The 20,670-nt window shown below is 42.9% G+C and overlaps 1 protein-coding gene across 2 annotated transcripts in view; it reads right to left on the bottom strand.

The window, feature by feature from the left end:
* Positions 1 to 20,670, bottom strand: part of ets1 (v-ets avian erythroblastosis virus E26 oncogene homolog 1) — a 51,832-nt gene that overhangs the window by 11,736 nt on the left and 19,426 nt on the right. The window contains exons 1-5 of one of the 2 annotated variants that reach the window (XM_053623571.1): positions 14,865 to 16,763; positions 3,675 to 3,794; positions 2,557 to 2,757; positions 1,477 to 1,554; positions 1,007 to 1,249 (exon numbers count right to left, since the gene is read on the bottom strand). In XM_053623571.1, the coding sequence (XP_053479546.1) occupies positions 1,007 to 1,249; positions 1,477 to 1,554; positions 2,557 to 2,757; positions 3,675 to 3,794; positions 14,865 to 14,925 (703 nt within the window). In that variant the 5' untranslated portion in view covers positions 14,926 to 16,763. Of the gene's footprint in view, positions 1 to 1,006; positions 1,250 to 1,476; positions 1,555 to 2,556; positions 2,758 to 3,674; positions 3,795 to 14,864; positions 16,764 to 20,670 lie in introns of those variants that run through there. The other variant, XM_053623570.1, reaches the window with a different exon arrangement.

Here is a 20,670-nt window from a genome sequence, read left to right as displayed (position 1 = left end):
GAAAGACATAACTCTGTGGCTTTGCACATCACTGTTTGATGCAAGCAGCTTTGTTTTTCTTCTTTTTGCCCTCCCTTACTTTTTTTTTGCCTTTGTTCACCACGGTCTTCAGTATTCAGACGAGGTGCGCATAACCACAAATAAAGCCACAATAATTCCCTTTGTTCTCTGTAGCCACCCAGGCACACAAGCAGCAGTGCATGCCATGCACGTAAAAGAAAAATCACACTGAAACCAATGCTATGAAGACCACATGCAAAGCCTAATGAAACGGGGCCACATTTCGTTAGATGTGATAAGAACCGCCTCTTATGAAGGTTCTCACAGGACAGTGCTAGCTCAGTGGTTAAAATGTTGGGCTACTTAATTGGAAGGTCGTTAGTTCAAATCCAAGCACTGCCAAGATGCCACTGATGGGTCCTTGAGCAAGGCCCTTAACTCTCAATTAATTACATAAACAAGATCAATATAAGTTGCTCTGGATAAGGGTGTCTGCCAAATGCCAGGAATGTAAACGCTCTCATAATGAAATAAATGATAACGCAACATGTGGTCTGGTTAGAACTTTTCGAACAGTTTGTTTCAAAATTTTTATTATTTACCATATTCATATGAAACTGAAATATCATTCCTTGATCTTCAAGTAACTGCTTTATCCTAGTGGATCTGGAGAACACTGGGGAACCCTGTCATCTTTGGAATACACCCTGTATAGAACACCTGTGCATACACTTTAACACTTTGGGGCAATTTGGAACAACATGCATGTTTTTGGGAGGTTGGAGGAAAACCCTGAGGAAACCCATAGAGACAGAGGGAGAACATGCAAAGCTCAGGATCGAACCCAGGAATGTGAGACAGAAACGCTACCTGTTGCACCACTGTGGCCATAATTGTAATCAAATATTGTAAAACTTCCTTCCTTGACACACACACCACCACTACCACCTGATACACATTCACCACTCATCCACCCACACAAATACAACCCACTCTGCCCCCTCACCTCTGCTGATCCGACCCACGCACATGTTGTCAGGTGACACTTCCTGTTTGACGGGGAAGTAGTCGCCCTGAAGTGGGTTGAGTGGCGTGTCGCGCAGAATGACGTTGGTGTATTCGTTCTCGTATTTAAGCGACAGCAGGTCTTCCGAGCTGATCGGATGAAGGGTCTGGTAGGACTCCGTGATGAAGCCTGGCTCCGAGTACTCCGAAGGCGGAACGCACTGAGCGTGTTCAATGCCGTAACCTGGGAAGACAAGTTAAATCAAGGGTTAAAAAGTAGTTGACGGATGTCTATATGGGGAGTCTGTGCATGTGGGTGTCTGTATCTATGCACGTATGAGGCCTTTTATAAGATTACTGTCTGTCTTCAAGCACTCACGCTACAGACTCAGACAAATCAATGCACGTCTCGTGTTACCGGCTTTGCTGTGGTTGGGAACTGAAGGTGAAGTGTGGCTGACAGGTACTCACTGACAAAGTAGTCTGAGGTATAGCGAGATTCCTGGAAACCTGAGCTTATGCCGTTGACAGGGAAATGCTTTGGATCCTCTGTGTGGGAGAAGACAACAACAAAAAAAAAAAAAAACGCATCAGTGTCTGAGATCGAATTAGCATAATAGTAGATATGATAATGAGAGTTCTTCAGTTTTAAAATAGACTTCACTCTTCGGGCTGACGGGATCGCTGCTTGTTCCCTGTAACCTGACTTAACTAAAGATTTTCCATACACGCCAAGCGATCAATCACTGTCTATAAAGAGAACAAATGTGGCACACGCACTAAGGCCTCCTGCTGTAATGAGGTAAGAAAGCCTCTACAATGTGTGTGGGAAAGCGCTGCAGAGAATAATTATCCTAAAGGAAAGGGTGGGAAGGAGTTAACCCTGCGTGTACGATGTGTTATTAATATACCGCTGATTTGGAATCCACTCGAAGCATTTCCTTAAAACTTCAGATCGCACGCATGATCTACCGTACGTACGTCAGCAAGTGCAGGAGGTCTTATATCACTCATGAGTGCGTTATGCACTTGAAAGAAAAATCACATACATTTCACGTGATCATATGTTTTTCATAAGCAATATACAGTATGATCCCAATCTGTACAGATTTTTACATTTACAGATGTTATGACCTGGAACTATGACATGACGTTGAATAAAGTGAGAAGAATGAACCTAAAAATGAATGAATCATTTGAGAAAATCAGACGTGAAGAATAAAACCACAGGCCGTACGTGAGATTGAATGAATCACGTGCGACAATCTCATGTGGTAAAATAAAAATGCACGCACCACATGCGAAATTTGTGTTATGTAAGGTGGTAGGTTTGTTTCTATACATGTCACAATGCCTTTAAAGGTACCACTCAGTGATCTTGGTTCAGTTTAGATGTCGGAGAACAAGTTGAATGCTAATACAAAATCAGCTTCATGTCATGAATCAAACATGATTGACAGCTTCCCGATGAGTTGGAGGTTCATGGTCTATGTCTAGTGCCACAGAGATAAGAGATGTTCCTCTGAGCAGATCTTAAATCTCCAGTCTTACCTTTCTGCAGCATCTCTAAGTGCTCCCACAGGATGTCCCCTACGAAGTCGGGTGCCAGGTCCAGAAAGCGATCCTTGCCCAGTGCGCAAAGACTGGCTCCATTCATGGAGAACTTGAAGAAGTCCACGTTCTTCAGGCTGAACTCGTTCACTGTCCACAACAACCATTCTCTCACATGGCCTTCTGTCCACTGCCGGGGGTCTGCAGAGTGAGACGGAGAGAAAGCGTCACACTCAGCCTCCATTACTGTGCCAAATGACTGACAAACCTAATGAACTGATTCAATTGTCTGTGAATTGACTGTTTCATCTCAACTTCACCTCAAGGATTAGGAAGATACAATTTGGGTCATTAAAACAGGTATATTACAGATCGATGACAATGAAGAAAAAAAGATGGAGAAATGATAATAATAATAATAATAATAATAATAATAATAATAATCCCCTAAATACAGTAAATTCCAAATATTTAGGTTTCAACCTGCTTTTTACCCAACAGTATGTCATCAGGAAGTTATATACAGCATGTTTTAGCCACAATGGCTCTGCTTGGAACTCAAAACTCGGTAATTACAGCCTACAGGTCACCCATTTCACACACACATGATATGGCACGCATATATAACATGGCTATTTTCAATTCCAAACCCAACGCAGACTGAACCTCATGCGACACAGCAGACGAAGCCACCCTGCGGTCTGAGTTGGTTTGGGAAATGTAATTCATAACAGCATGGCCGTGCCAAGTGCCTATCTTGCAAGATCTCCTTATAGATGATCTGCTTTGGGCAGTGCAAAACAACACAGCACACGTTTGGGTTTTTTTCCACTCCGTTTCTTTTTTTTTTTTTTTCTTGTTCTTTCTTATAAAATACACATTTGGCGATTTTCATTCTTCACTGCCGATATCGTGCTCTCAAAGTCAAAGTAAGACAAACTCGAATCAGACAACAGAGCATGCCTTGTTGATTAAAGTGGGTTAACGGCCGTCTCTTATCATGTGATTCAGCCGTAGAAGACGAGATAAAGGACTGCTGAAACGCCAGATATGCGCACGTGATAGATATGTGTAAGTGAGTCACAGAGTCGTGTCTCGCTATTCGAACGTGCGTGTACCTTTAGGGATGCCGAGTCTCTGCTGCTCCTTGGTGAACCCGCTGAAGGTTGCTTTCAGAGCCTGCGACATCATCTCTTTGCTCCCTGGAGTCAACAGAGGAACATCCCCACATTCCAGATCTGTCCCAGACAAGCAGAGAAGGAAAGACACGTCATCATCAGACAGCGTTCAGACTGTTTCGAATCATCACACACACACACACAAACAAACAGAATGCACATTAGACTGTACTGGCTTGTTAGGCTGTTGGCCACATGGATTGTCTTGACACCAAGCCATGGAGAAACATGCAAATAAGGGATGTAACCGAGATCCAAATAGAAAGCTTCACAGGGAATCAAGCTGCGACTCGTTGAGGTGTGAATCGGGATTGGAATCCCGCAGGACGCAAGAAAAAAGTTGCACGTGTGGGAGGATTTCATTTACATGTGGGTGCAAAAGCAAGCCATCAAATATGACAAAGCATTTGCACCATTTATATACCTCTGGGTGTTTTTACAGTGGTTTACAGTGTTTCTAGGGTTCATATTTATTTTAGCCTTCCAGTTCTGGTGTAAATCGGATACATAGTGCATTATATACTACATAAATACTTTAGTCGCATTGCTTTATGCCACTAATGCAAATACACATGATCACTCGTATTCTGTATTCATTTTACAGCCTATGATCCCTGCGATATACAATTGAAAGAGAACGACGTGTTTGAATCAGATAAAGCATCAAATCAGTCGCATTCATGCAGTAAAGTTCAAGAGCATATTTCCAAACGAAAGAATTTTGAGAGTGAAAACGGAGAATCTGTGACGTATTATTAACAGAAAATTCACCATTTGTTTTAAATCAATTCATCAAAACTTCACAGAACATGAATAGTGTACAATAAAAGCATGACACCCACTCACATGTCGCGAATGCGACAACTGCGGCGAACGTCATTAACAAATGACACACCGTTCAGCGCTAAAGCAATCGTGTGCCTCCTTCCTGCTGACCCTTCAAATCCTAAGCCCTAATGATTCACCCTAAAGCCCCGAGGACACAGCAGGTCGGGCTCTGATCTTTATTCATGACCCACTGTCCTCTTTGTTAGCATTAGCCTCATGCACTGTGTTCTGCAGTGCAGATAGACTTCTGTCACCAGGTCTCAGTGGGCAGGGGTCAGAGGACGCAGTACTAGGGCAATGATGTCAGGACAGAACAGTCGTGCCAGTGTTGGGTGGACGCCCTGCGGGACACAGAGGGTCTATTTATGAGTTAAACAGTACCCGATGACTCCTACTAATCCAATTAAGCCTGGCGGCTGGGGGCAAGATGGGGAAACCCCTTGAAGGGGGCTACGTAAGCCTAAAACAAGTGGTGGAGGTGAGAGCATTCAAGGCTTGATGATGTCATGTGATTGTAAAGCTACAATAATATGGAAATGGGTAATGAGGGTTGTATTTAAAAGTGACCGTTTGTTTAAAGTGGATTAGTCCTTTTTGTGTGTGTGTGGGGGGGGGGGGGGGGGGGGGGGGAGAGAGGTGTAATAATATACATTTGACACGTGGTCTTAAGTTTTTCACATGTAAGTAATATTTGACGTGAACTAAAGTACATCTGTATAATATAATAATGACCTTCCTAATAATATATGCTCACATGAAAAAAAAAATAATGTGAAAATAAATTAATCATGGAAAAAAAATTCATCTTAAAAAAATAAATATGACACTAAAAAAAAAATCTGAAATATGAAAAATATTTCACATAATGTATGAATTGTTTATATAAAAAAGCCATATATGTGAATTCGACATATGATTACTCACACGTGAATTAGGCAAATCACTCATGTCTGAATTATTCGAGATATGTTTACTTTTTTCTACACACAGATATTCTGTTTCTGGAATGTTCTCTCCTTCTCTTTCTATTTTTCGGTCTATCTATCTCTATCTCTATCTTCCACGATCTTCCAGATCCACAATGCGACATAGTAGAGCCAGGAATGTGCAACAGCTGTCACTTCTTTCTCACTCTCTCTCTCTCTCTCTCTCTCTCACCCCTCCTCTCCACTCAGCAATGACCCTCTCTACACATAACTGAAAGCGTTACATTAAACATGGCGTCGAAATGGAACAAAGCGTGATTGGATCCGAATGAAGCCCCGGCTCTCTCTACTCTCCATTTTCAGCTCTTAATTGTGCATTAGCGAAAACCATTCTGGCGACCCTGATTCAGAACGTTCCCAGACACGCACGAAAAAAAGTAAAAAAAACACATTTAAAGTAGCTGAAACTCGGCACACAAAACCTGTTTGTGAAATGCAAATGTTTAATGAGTACTGTTTTTGTAAAGACAAATGTTGCATTTGGACAGAGGTTCAATGAGGAGCGGTGGAGGCCTGTTCATTAGCATAGAACGCTGTAATGCACTGTGTATTTGTACAGATAACAAACCCGCTTTTTTTGTCTCAGAGCTGGAAATATCGCATGGTGAAGTCTCATCTAATTCGCTTTGGGCGTTTTCTTGTATTATCTCAAAGTATGACGCAAACACGCCAGTATGATTTCCTGTTCTTGTGAAAATGGTGAAACAGAGTTTTACAAATTTCTCCACATTGGAGGGTGTTTTCGAAAAAGCGGACAAGGCAGGAGACTTTTTCATACTTTTTCTCACTTTTCTCTCGTGTTCACCTTTGTCTTGCTTCCTCTCTTTTCTTGCTTTTCTCACCCATGCAGTCTAACAAGCGTTAGAGAGACATCGATTCCTGCTTCAAGCAAAGTTATCACTCTAAGCCACACTATAACGTATCTTTTGCTCATCTGCTACTATTTTTTTTAAAAAACCACCTATTTAAATGGTGGCTCCATATCACATGCTAGAACTCAGACCTAATGAGCAATGTTTTCTTTTCAGACTTACGCCCAGTTTACACTGGTGCGTTTGAGTTAAAACGATCCTCATCCACACTGGCGTTTCTGCTGTGTTTCAGAAACGATCTCCGTCCACACGACACGACCGAATACGCATGTCACATGACCATTCGTGCCCACTGGGCATGTGCATACAAGTGTAAACAGGAAGTTGGCTGCTAGTCACCGGCAGGCACAACAAACCGGCGGTCCATGTCGGGCCTACGCCGCTTGAATTGAGATTTGTTTGCGATCGCTCTAATCGTAGCTTGCCTCTTGTGCATGTAGCAGCTGCAGTATTATAAAATACAGAACTGAACTGCACAATGGCTGCTAAGAATGACGATGAAGCCAGCAAAGCTTGCGGTTCAGTCTCCGTGTTGTTGTGTTTACGATCATGGTAGTGTAACGGTCATATGGTAGAGGCTTGACGAATCAGGGAAGGATACGCAACGATCCAGAAGATCTAATCAGGGAGCGAGTGTGGGCGGAGCCACACCTTTGTTTTCAAAAGTCTTCGTTTTGGTCTGTTTACACTGAAACGCGAGCCCAGAGATTTCAAACTAAAACGGGGTCGTCTGCGTTTCCAAAAGTCTCGGAGTAGTGTAGACGACAGGCGTAACCGTAGCAACAGTCATGCGTTTTAAAACAAAACAGGGCCTCAGATCTACAGAGCTGCTGAAACTATTAATTATTCATCGCAGCTGGCCAGCATATTGAATCTGTCTTGCTGATTGGGAAGACAATGGCATAGCCCATATATCATCCTAATTGACACTTAAAACAGACAAATCATCAAGCTTTGATGTCAACCGATGGAGAGCCATATGATTGAAGAACGCTGTCATGTGGCATTGCATCAGCTGCAAACTGTGACTTGATGTTTCAGTGACATATGGAAGCTGTATGTGAAGCACGTCTCCAAAAACGAACTTCATAACACGTACTCCGCTCACTATCAATGTCAGTAGCCATGTGTACTGTATTTAAGCGCTTCGTAGCGACAGTACGGGTGTATGCGCACACTGTACGTGTCTTAATGGGTCCTGAATTCATAGCCAAGTGGAGCAAATTGGCAGTCTTTCTCAGCTTTGTGCCAGAGCTGGGGGCCATGAAATTGAGATTATATTCACGGTGGTCTGTGGGAGCGGGGTGTGGTGAGGAGGGGTGTGAGTGATTCACTTGTCTGTAACGTGAGTCCATCACAAAACAGTGCATGAATGGGGCTCCTCAGAGGGATGATATCAGCTGTATGGCACTCCAGGCCCCTCCCTTTGCTCTGAGAGCATTCATTCATAAAGATTGTCATGCTATTGATTCAGGGTTCCACTGATATGCATAAAGTGGGCAAGCCTGCAGCCTGGAATTGTTACTGTGAAGAAGTCTTATAAATAGGCCCAGGCCTATGATTTAACTGTGTGTGTGTGTGTGTGTGTGTGTGTGTGTGTGTGTGTGTGTGTGTGTGTGTGTGTGTGTGTGTGTGTGTGTGTGAGAGAGAGAGAGCGAGAGAGAGAGAGTGTGTCCTTCTGATGGTGCGTGAGAGAACATGAGTGGGCGTGCAATAAAAAGTCACACTGTCTCTTGTGGGCTTTTCAAGACTCAGGACGATTAAGTGCCTGAATGCTTGCTGGGTCTGATTTATTTCTGTCTATATGTCAGATTAGCATATTGTGCCTCTTCCGGTCTTTCTTTTTTATTTTTGCAAGAATGCGTAGGTGGATTGTGCTGTGCATATGAAAATCTCCAGGTCCTGTGACCTTGTTTGCAACAGGAGAGGTCAAACAACCAGAGAAGGAACAAAACTTCTATGTGCGTAAAGCATTGATGTGAGCATAGACCGTGACAAAAACGCTAGTAAGAAATGTGCACTGCCTTTTAGTCTCTGCAGGGGTCTGAGTGCAGGCTTAAAAGCCACCCCTCCCTTGGCTGCCGTCCGGACGTGACAGTGCTATCAGACCCGTTACGTTACAGATCTTTATCTTTCACTTTCTCTGGGAGTGAGCTAGGAGAAGGCTATAAAACCTGGCCAGGATGAAGAAGGGTCATTCACCCAGCTGGACTGAGTGGGGGGGGTTTAGAAAGCGGCAGCAGGGCGCTCGCTCAGAGAGCTGCTTGTTCTACCTACTATTTGGATTTCCATCTGAATGGAAGAGAAGCCTGGACCAGGAATAGCAACAGATCCCAGAGCCAGTGCCAAGACTGGCCAGGATCACAAGCAGGGTGCTCTCTCGGCCTGGAACACTGCCGCTATTCTTAGACGCTAGACGCACCAAAAACACACATTCTTCATGAACCAATAGAGGGTACATGGGCTAAACATTCCCTTTCTATTTCTCTTCGCTCTAATTTTGCTTTCATTGCCACTCATTATCATAGTTCTGATCTTACTCTGTGATAAATGAGTTGTCGGTAATGAAAATCTTCAGATATGCCCTATATGCAGATTTTCCATGGTGCTACAAGCTTCAACGTCTTTTATCAGCAAAAAATTTGCACTGCTGCGTGATAACCGCTAACCCCCGGCTTTATAGTAAGGTGTGCCCAATGGTACGCCTTGCAGAGACACGGCTGCACTGCATACTTTGCAGTTGCATGAACGTACACCACAAAAATCATCGTCCGCAGCTTCCAGCAGTTGACATGCTCGGCTCAGGAGACCTGCACTGTTTAGACCTTGGAAACAAACACACACAGACTATTACAAACAGTTTATTGGCAACGTCTTCCCTCCCAGGCTCAAACACAAACCTCTGCTAAGTGCATCTACTTCTGTAAGACGTCACAGAAATGCACAGCTGAGCGATAAACGTATAAAAACCCGGGCTACGATTTTGCCCGAGCAGCTTTTGTAGCGCTCGAAGCCGTTGAAGGGGGGAGAAAGCTGTGCGTGTAATTAGCAACGGAGTGGCTAATGGTTTCTGCGTGCTATGAGGCCAGCCGAGGTCCAGTAGACGCTTATGCACTAAATGAATTCCCTGCAGACCAGTGTTTTCATGTAGCATGCCACGCATTCTTGCCTTGTTTTATTATCGCTAATGCAGGAGGGCTTCGCGTTCGAGTCTGTCTCTGTGCATGTTCTTAATTTGCCACTTTCAAATTGAAAGACCATGTTGCGAGGTGGCGTTAAAGAACATCTCATTTAGCAAATCATTTGTATTAAGGACCACTGTGTTAGTCGTGAATGTCACGCCTGGCAAGAGTAAGCCTAAAATTAGTTTGCATGAAAATTAAATCCTACGTGATACAATTTGCTTCCTGTAGATGACATCTGTTTTCGGTGGGTTTCTTTTGGTATCATCAAAGTGTGACTCAACAACAAAAAAATTTAGGCAACAAACCTGAACATTCGTGTCTAAAAAATAAAGTGCTTTTATTTAGCGAATATTTTTCCATGCTTCAATGTGTTCACTGATTAAAGCAAATAAAATAGCACGCATTAAGACAAATGTGTATTTGAAAGCAGACTCTATTTTCTGCAAAATGGGTAACGCTACTTGGATGTTTTATGAGAAAAGGCTCGGTTTGTGGCTCGTACAGAGCGAAGTGAATGTTTTGAAGACTAGTTATCATTACGGAGCACGTCTCGGAGCTAATCCAGATGCCTATGTCGAGTGCCGCTGGCTGTACTCTGGCCTGAACCCTCTTTTTTCTCTGTCAGAGATGATGTGGAGAGGGTGAGATAAAGGAAGCCCAGCTGCAATGTTGAGAACGTGAGTCTCCATTCACACGGGCAATGTCACAAGCTGAGAGAACCACAAATGTTCTCGCTATAACTAAACGCTTGGACAGAAAGTCCCAATCTCAGACTGTTTTTTCAAAACAAAGCTCAGATTTGACACAGTACCATACTGGTTTGGTCAAGAGAAGACATAAAACAGAAGGTAGAGAGTTCAGACTATTTCCCGCTGACCCTACACACTTCTGATCTCCAAGCCTGAACCCAACCTCCATATCTTTTCATTATGATTGATCAAGACAGAGGCTACAGAGCCAAAACCAGAGGCTGGCATGTTAAGCAAGGCAAAGCTCAGGCTGGCTTATTCACCTCCAGAGCCGCCTACCACCCAGGAGAAAAGTCTGGAACTCACCAGTGGGTTTCTGAAAGTTCCACAAGCCCTAGCGACTAGGCATAGATGGGATGGGGTGGGGGTGAGGGTTGCCCCCTGAGACTCTGACTCAGTAATTAGCCTGTTACAGGCGGCTGGGATGAGACGACGTAGCAGCAGACAGGCACCACATCAGGAGCCGGGGAGACGCGGCAAAAATAAAGGAGCATGTGGGCCACAGAGGGAGAGTAAAAAAAAAAAGATGAATGGAGAGAGCAAGACAGATCAGGATTAGAAATGAGATGTTGTTAAAAGTTCTGGCTTGTTTGTTCTTCCCCGCTCGGGGACACGCTGGTTCTTTTGTTTTTGTTTTGGTCTTGTGTGGAGCCGTGGAGCCCGAGTTAGCAGTTTGAAAGACTATAAATGGGTCAAGTCTGCTACAACTCGACCCGATGAACGTCCTTCTAACCCGTGCCTGATCCGTAATGCAGTGACGCAAGCTAAGGCGTCTTAAAAACAGTCATTGATGGTAAAGTCTCTCGGTCTGGACTGCTCTCACACGTGCTTACTATTTAGCACACAGTTGTTCCTGAAGGTAAAATGCTCCCCATGCTGCTTTGATGACTACACGTTAAAGGGAACAATAAATATGTGTGGTCACAAGACAGGCACTCTGAAAGGGGAGGCTTTTAACCGGCGCACATTCCACCAAGAGGGAGTCGTTTCACCAGCATGCACAACCAGCATGCACAAATTTCCTTAGACTGCTGGGGGCAGAGGCGGAGATTTGACCATTGACAGTGCTCTTATGACTTAAATATAAAATGTATAAATATATATAAATATATAAGCAATACATTTGCTTACAGGAACTCTATGTGAGCAAGCTGAGATACTCTGGCATGCCTCACACCTCTCATTAAAACACACACTTTCATTCAGACTCGTAAAACATTCAGAGGCCTGCTAAAAATGAGCCAAGGCCTAGTCATTTGTTTTGCTTTACCAGCAACCCACATCATATGAGCACCGATCACCAAGCCTCATGTTTGTACAGCTGCCAGGCTGCTTGGCATGCCCAGTGTCTGGCAGAGCAAGCCTGGGGCAGGAGAAACACCTCAGGTTGGATCTTTTACAATACATGGAAACATCTTGAGTACAAGCAACTAGTCTTGGAATCAAACAGATACCTGTGTTCCTGTATAATGGATGCAGAGTATATACCGATAGCTAGGACTGTGTGGTCCTGAGGCTAGACAATGTAACTGAAGAACACTGATCTCAAATCTCTACGCCGTTTGTGTGTAAGCACGGTTTGACATGATGAAGCAGTGTCTTAATCAGATAAAAGAGGGCAGCGGGCAGCCCACCCAACCTATACGCATTCCTGTCACTCACTGAACCCTGGTTTCCAGCTAAGCAAAAGTGAAAGAGAGAAGAAAGAGAAAAAGAAAGAAAGCAGCATCCTGATCAAGAGCTACTTCTTTCTGTGGCCTGAAAACGAGTGGGTGGGATGTGACCTCTGGCTTTCTCTCATGTTGTTGCTGACCCACTTGGCTGTGCTAAGTACTCTTTGGTCAGAGATGAAAGCAGCAACCCTGTCGTCAAGCGCTTTGACACCACGAGTTATGAGCGCGCATCTCGGCTCTTTTCTGTATGCTCGGACTTTTGATACTGTTTTGTTTGCCGAGCCGTCATGCTGGTGGGAGCGATAGCTATTTTAAACAAGCCCGGCTTGAAGTAGCTCAAGGCACCATTTCCAGATCAGTGCTACGCAAGCATATGGTTCACGTTTGGCTCTTTTTGACAGTGACTGCATGTTATATACGTCGCTATGTATACATATGTTTGTAGCCTTTGCAAGGGCTAGACTTCAGTTACAAAAAAAAAAAAAGTCTGTATGGTCCTGCATTGCTTTTAGCTAACAAGATGTGAATGTGCAAACACAATCATATTAAAGCAAGACTATCCGAGAACCTAAATGTGCTTGTCGAGGTCATCACACTTGTTTGGAGCCTCCATTGTCTGTTCTTCCTCCATTTGTCTCGAGTAAATCAGGTCCAAGATGAGCTCTATACTACTTCCGTGTTACTCTTTACCTTGACACTTTATCTATCTAGAAAGGAGTGATTTAGGTTAAAAACAATACAAAAATAAAGCTCCCATTCCCATTGGTGCATTTTTTCAGTCGAAGACTAATTTTGGGTGAACTGTTATCCTAGTGCAAAGAATGAGCATGTTCATGGAAGTTCTTCACTAATCCTGCTTCTTAACCATTGTAACTTTCCTTATAAACAATTGTACAAATTCTCAGAAATGTAACAATACTGATATTACTGTCCTCAGGAAATCTGTCCTGAGTGTCATGAGTGGAAAAAGTTCCCTTTCACTACATTCTCTTGTCCTCTTTCCTCCATGTGAACTTGTCTCCACTAATATACATGCATTCCTTTTTTTTTTTTTTTTTATAGAGTAACGGGTAAAAAATCTAAAGCAACACACCAGATTACAGTAAGCACTATGCTGAATTTTCAGTCTTTGGCAAACAGGATTGCTAACACAGGACTCTCCGTACTAACCAAGCAAGCGGGAGCCTGTGTTGTGAAATGGTCTTGCAAGATACCACCACAGCATTTTGGCAATTCGAGTGCAACTATCAGCAGTTTTTGAGTAGTGTTTTTCCATGTGCCTGATAAAGTTTGTGTATGTGGAAGCATTGCCTGTGCATGTACATGCAAGACAGTGAGACCATCCCCATATGCATGTTTAGATGTTGTAGTGATTCATATCACACACACACACACACATACACACCTAAGATGGCAGTTAGTTTTCAGTTTGACACTTATGGTGTGAAGAACATTTTTCCATGATGTACATACAGCTGCTGCGGTGTGTATGATCGACAGAGTAAGCAGCACGCACAGATGTTATAATAACAGTCAGCTTTTTCGCTCAAGAAAACCAGCGGCCACTGAACTTGTTCTGCCCTGCTGACCGAGCACAAAACAGGGTCAGGTTAGAAAAGTGCATTGGACGGGTGTACAGCAGGGCTATATTCGGTCAGGCGACACACTCACTCCCTCTCTCTAAGCATTAACTAGCCTGCACAATCATCACCTCAGTCCAAGTTTCAGGAGTGTCTTGTCAGGATTGTGAGGGGGAGGATGATAATGCTGACTGCTGAAGCCGCACCTCATGTGCCCTCCCTGACTCCCTCTCCCTCTCTCCATCATGGTCAAGCATGCGGCCCTGCTCCTGCGCCTCGCCCTAGGGCTGGCATGAAACAGCATCATGACAAGCAAATCTTTCAGCTCTGGCGTGAGAAATGACAGACGTTTCCTCACAGACACGCAGGATGACCGAGTGCAACAACCTACCCATAATGTCTGCCTTTATGAAAGCTGATCACGTGATGGCAATATAAACAACATACTTCTTCTTCTCAAATATGGACTTTTGCAGAATATGACTCAAGTTGCGAACAAGTTGCATACACTTTAAAAGCAGTACCATTTTGCATCTAAGCATAAACATCAGCATGCTTTAAAGATAATAAAAGCAGACCACCTGATCTGATTATGCCCTGCTGAAACTTTCCATTGTTGCCATGTATATGACATGCGCCTCGCCCTTTGGCTGGCCTGAGACACTGGCATGACACAAACTGGCAGCATCATGACAAGTAGCTTGGTCAGCACTGGTCAATGCATGACCAAGAAGGAAAGTTTCCTCACTTAGACACAAGATGAGAGTAATATGAAAGACATGCAGCTTTAGGAAAGTGTATCTTTGCTCTCAGAAACAAGCTTTTGTTAAATATGACCCTCGAGGGAGAGAAGAAAAAAAAAAGAAGCTGCAGGCACTTATTATGTTCTTGCAACACAAGGCATGCAACATTATAAACATTTCCATTTGAGCAGATATCTACAGTCGCATTGTTATCGCAATTAGAGGGCGCAGAAAGCTTTCTCAGGCTTGCTCGCTCCCACACAGTGCACGCAGCTCCTCCGCACTGAAAGCTAATAAATAATTGATAGGCGCATCTGGCGCGCGCTGTGCTGAGCATCGCCTGGGCTTGAGCGCGAGGGCTTTGCGTGTTTAGAAACTGTCGCGAGCTCGAACACCAGTTTCAGCGCGCGCGGTACAACCTGGTTTGATGAGCCAAAAAATGAAAGGTAACAGAAAACTCACAGCAGCAAACAAACAAACTCGACTGTATGACAGAAGACAAACATTCACTCACCGTCTGCTCTTTCGGATTTTATTATAGTTAACGTTGGCGTCATATCCACGGCAGCCGTCATGGTCTCGCATTCAGCGCGTGCGCTTACAGCTCGCGTGTAAGTCCCGTTATGTTTCTACTTACTGAGGTTAAAAAAAAAAAAAAAAAAAAAATATTGCTCTGGGTTGTTTTTTTTTTTTTTTTTTTTAGTCTGTGTGTGTGTTTTTTTTTTTTTTTCAAATCCCAACAGTATCCTATATCTCGAGCGCGAACTTCTCTTTCTCTCTCTCCCTTCCTCACTCACTCACCCACTCACTCACTCTATCCTTTCTCTCCCTCTCCTTTCCTCTCTTTCTCTCTTTCTGCCTCTCTCTGGGCGTCACTGTGTGAATGGGCGGCGTCGAGTCTGATTCACTATTCACTTACTTCACACTATTCATTCTTTCTCTGATATCACTCTATGAGAATATCACTACTATTTTGTTTCTCCTCTTGAAAGGTATTCTAGTGGGTTTATTTTTATTGGATTGTTTTATTATTATTATTATTATTATTATTATTATTATTATTCCCACTCTGACTAGTTCTGGGAACTTTCTCATCTTATTTCACATTCCTTCAGAGGCTGATGCTGACACATTTCACAACAAAACAGAAGTCATAATTTGTACAAACACGCTGTGTATGACGTTGAGCAATCACTCAAAAAGTCTTATGCAATCCATTGCTCAATTTGTGATATCATTCTAGACGTCCGTGAAATGTCATTAGGTGTTCTAGTGTACTGTATATCCCTGATGAATAATCACTAGAGCACACGATGAGCTGGTCACACAGCCAAAGGAAGTTAACATGGCAGAGATGGTCTACCAGTTTGACAAGCTCAGGGTCTGTTTTGGCAACTGGAAGCCAGTCAGAACCAGACGGATTTTTCAGCAAGGTATTCTTAGAGAAAGATGGTGAAATATAGCACACTGGGGGATTCTTTGGTTTCATGCTCTAGAGGAATGCTTAAATGTTACATAAAGAACCCTATGATAAAGGGTTTCTCCATTATAAAGCTACACTACTGAAAAACCCAGGTTGGTCTGACCTTCTACAAGCAACGCACAGAATGAGCTGGTCAAGCTGGTAGAAATGAGTGGTCACCAACCCTCTTGTTTGAGATCTACGTTTCTGCAGGTTTAATCTCCACCCAAAATCTAAGACACCTGTTTTAGTTGATCAAGAAGTCCTTAAGGTGGTCAGGTGGACACAAATATGTTTAGTGCTTCAGTCTTCAAGAAGGTAGATCTCCAGGAACAGGGTTGGTGACCCCTGGTCTAATCGAAGTTATTAATGCAACATCATAAGATAAAAGTTGTTTTAAAGAAAATAACACAACCTTAAGGCAATTAGAAAATCTCAAACATTTACTAATTAAGAAACTGGGAAGACAACTGTCAGTTGGCAATGATGGTCAGACTAAGCTGAAACCTTGAGAACCCTAGTAGTCAACAAGCCTCCTCCTGGAGATCTAACTACCCATAACTATTATGACATGAACCAAATGATAAATGTCTTCTAATGAGTTTATTTAACAGTGTCAGACAGACCAAACTGGGGTTCTGATTAAACTTGGTGGGAAGGTAGCTTTCCAGAAGAAAGGTTCTAGTGTTGTGCTATCCAGTGACAAACAACACTGACCTACAAAGTTCTACTGACCTACTGACCTCATTCTCATCTTCTGGCCTTATATTACAATATATACAAAGAACAAGTAAACCATGCTAGGTCTTGACTTTGCATCTCTTTCTGAACTGAATGTACAACAGATTTGAGGGCAGAAGCTTGTGTGAAAGAAATCAGTAATAATGTTCAACAAGTCAGCTCTCAATGAGTGTGTTTGTGTGTGTGTGTGTGTGTGTGTGTGTGTGTGTGAACGTGCTGATGGGAGCAAGTGCCCTTGTAAGGCTGGCCAAATCCTATAAACACCTCAGAGTATTTCCTGCCCACCTTGAATGGATCAATAAAAAACCCAAATGTGGCATTTTACTGAGGATCCTCTCACCGCATCCACATCCCTGTACACAGTGCTGCCTTTGACCGACTCTTAACTCTTACTGTGTGCCTCCAATTTTACTCAGATTTCCCCCACTGTGGCTGTTGAGAGGCCAGTGACTATAGTGGCTAAGTACAAACACTGAGTCAACTCCACGCATGTATACAAAACTTATTTGTTTCCTTCTTTGTTCAAATTATCTACAGTTGAATATTCCAGGCAACCTCAGCTTGACTGAATTACCGATTATGGATATGACTACATCAAGTAAGCTGAAGCGAGAGTGTTCATGGATTTTTTTGTAAGAAACCAAGAGGGAGAGAGAGAGAGAGTCTGTGCTTACATTAAGTTAATTAGCTGCCATGGCAACAGATTGCTATTACAATTGTCATGTGCTGATCGGCTCGTTTCGCCGAGTGGAACCCGATGGCCTTGACAACTGTGAGAGGGCTTGTCAAAAGCATTCATCCATTTCGGAACAAATGTTCTCAAAAATGAATCAGGACAAAGCAGCCTTTTCTTTCCTTTTTAATCAAAGGCCTATTTTAGAAAAGGAAGTGTGTCGAGATATAGCATTTCGTCTGTCTGGGCTTGTGTATTCAGAATAACCCTGTTAGCAGAGTCAATACTGGCTGGTCTCTTTGAGCAGCAGATTTGGCCATGCCACCTGCCTCCAAATGGATTTGAGAGCACTGGGAGCCAGAGTTATTGATCAGCTATAGATTTGTAAACAGGGATACCTCACACACTAGCCATTAACCTGTCTGGATAGTGTTTCCGCTGACAGATATGAGTGATGGGGTAAATCTTTGGATCTTCTCGAGGGCTTCTTTGGTCAATGCCTCAAAAGAGCCTGGCAAACCCGAGAGCTTATAGAGACTAATAAATGTAGGAGGTGATCTCTCACTCCCCCTACCCTGTTCAGTCACTCCCACATTCATTCATTCCCTCCTTCCTTCTCTCACTAGCCCTCTTTGTTTTAGCCTTAATGAGCGCCTTGTATAGTCCTTAAAAGGACAGGCTGGGCTTCTCAATGCCCAGGGGCATCCATTAAGACTAATGGGGTTGCTGACTAATATCATAGAGAGGGCTTGCTGAGTGGCATTTTTCTCTTTATAGGAAAATGCAGAGATGGGGGTAGGGAGGGTGTCTACTCAAAGTCTGTCATTTCTTCATGTTGCTTTGATGCTATTATAGGAGTGCTTACTGAGCAATTGTACATCAATGCTGTAAAAGCCTGTTAGAGTCTATAGCTGTGTCCATGGGGTTATCTGAATTAGAACTAATAAGAGAGGATCACTTATGTCATGTCACCTACACTTTGATATTCACAAAGGCCTACTTTAGAAAGATTTGCATGAGAAAAGTGGTGGAAAAGTTATAAAGTGGGATAAGATGGGGGGAAAAAAAAATCCCTTAATCCCAGAAAGAAGAGCAAAAAGGGGGAAATGTTACTGATCCGTTTTTGCCATCAGTCATCATCAGCATAACTATCATCACCACAATTACGCAGTCATATTTATGATTATAATGGCCTTTGGGGAATCCCAGCCACTGAAGGATCTGGGAAATCCCACCATTGTTGTGCAAGAGAACTCCTGATCTTGCTCAGACACTCACCACATGCGTGAGGGAATGCTGAATTTGATTCACGAAATCCAAAATTCATTCTTCCTCCCAAGCTGGACTGCGACTATAACTCCTGAGCTTGTTGACTCCCCAAAACAAAGCTGTTGCTTCGATACGGCCGTGGAAAAAGAGCTTGATGTTATGGAAAGCATGTGCTCGGAGCAGCCGAGCTCTCCTCCGAGCAACCCTTAGTTGTATGGGAATTAGTTGAACAGAGAGGAAGTGCCACGCGCTAGCCCCATTAGCACATGCTAATCAGCATGAGAGCCTTGTAACTTGCAGCAATCTGGGCTAAATTCAGAAGCAGCAAAAGAGCCTGGTCCAGACATGTATAACTACAAGGCTTTGATGTCTACCTTTCTCATGCTAAGCGTGCTGTTGTCATGGTTTCTGAGCAATGAAATTCAGAAGTTGAATGTCACTGTGTGGCACAGGAACAAGTGAGTAGGTCGGCATACAGTACGTGAACACATTAAAGATAATTTATTAACCAATCTAGGCAGCAGTGCAATCATTTTCACAGCTGGTTCATTCATTAAGGATGGTTCATATCACGTAGGAATGCATGCATATAAACACTACGATATGAAATATAAATCAGTAAGGTTTAATGATGTAAAAGGAAAAGAAAAAGAAAAAAAGAGTGGATATCCACACACTCATCTTCTATTACGGCCGTTTTTAAATGCAGCATAAAAAAAGAGTGGAAAATAATTATGGACACTCTTATGAACACAGCACAGGGTTTCTTCTTTTAAAAAAATTATATAGTCCAAGCATTCAAATATTACATGCACTGCATAAATATGGAGCACCATATTTAATTTCTGTGCCACGATTCGAATTATAAAAACACCAGTTATAGTGATGAAAGCTTCCAAAACATTTTGTATCCATTAAACAGCACTTTGCCTATTTTTGTTTCTTAATAAAGTCATAGTTAGATTCAAGATCAAGACCTTTGATTACAAGGCACAAATGAGTTAAGCATGCCACTGATTAAATATTATAAACATATTACTTAAAAGTGTTTAAAAATAAAATTGGAAAGCTGCTTTGTCCATACTGAGGGACACGACATATTGTTAAATTATGTTGGTGTAGATCAGGGGTTCTCAATCTTATTGGAGCCCTTTAAATGTAAAATAAATAACACCTAACAACTCTGTCCAGATTTGTTTCTTGAACATTATTTAAATGTGTATAATAATATTTTGTCTATTTATTAAAGCAGGATTTTTGTGTTTTCCTGATCTATTCCTGATCTTTCCAAGTTACCATTATTTATAGTCCTACTTGTTGCTGCATTATGGAGGATTAAACCCATTCAATTCTAAGGAGCAGTCTAACAGGCTATACTGTAAGAACTCAATAATAAATACAACTTTGATAATGATGGGTTGAGATTTCCACTGCTGTAACCAAATTTAACAATCCCAGTACCCCTTGGCTTTTTCACCCCCTGGGGATCCCAGGATCCCAGGATCCCACTTTCAGAACCATTGGTTTAGATTATTAAAAATGAACAACTTCCTATAAGAACCATATTAGCCTAACTGAACCCATTCAGCTCAACTGAGCGGTCGGTTAGGAATATAACTACTGTATAATAAGTGAAAATAGCACTATAGCTAACAGCTCAAACAATAGCTGATTGTAACTGTTAATGATCGTATACGTCATGGACCCCTGAGAATCATGGCTCTTGTCATTCTTTTAGCCTGAAACCACGTTTTCCATTTTAAAGAAACCACCAGCCTCTGCGTTCCCGCTCATATCGGACATGGCAGAAGACCCTGAGGCTGCTGGAGAGCTTTTAAGGGGCATATGTAGAGGGAGGCAGGGGTAATTCTGGAACAGATCCTACCCCCCACCCCTACACCACCCCTCCTGCTGAGTTCATCACAGAGGAACAGGCTGTCTGAAGAAAGGCCCAGCTCTTTCAGAACAATTAGCACTGCTAAAAAGCACATCTCACTCCTCCATTAGCTCAGCCATGTGTCTACTCATTCACCCCATTGTGGAACTAATTAAATTACACCCCTCCTGCTTCTCCTCCTCCTTCTCTTCCCCTCCTCTCCAGCTACGTTGAGCATCAACTATGTCTCTGTCTTGCTATATAACTCTTAGCTTACTACTCAGTCCTACCTCACACAC

The sequence above is a fragment of the Ictalurus furcatus genome, chromosome 4, assembly GCF_023375685.1.
Source record: "Ictalurus furcatus strain D&B chromosome 4, Billie_1.0, whole genome shotgun sequence".
In the NCBI taxonomy this organism is placed as follows: Eukaryota; Metazoa; Chordata; class Actinopteri; order Siluriformes; family Ictaluridae; genus Ictalurus; species Ictalurus furcatus.
This window is presented reverse-complemented; position numbering and strand designations above follow the sequence as displayed.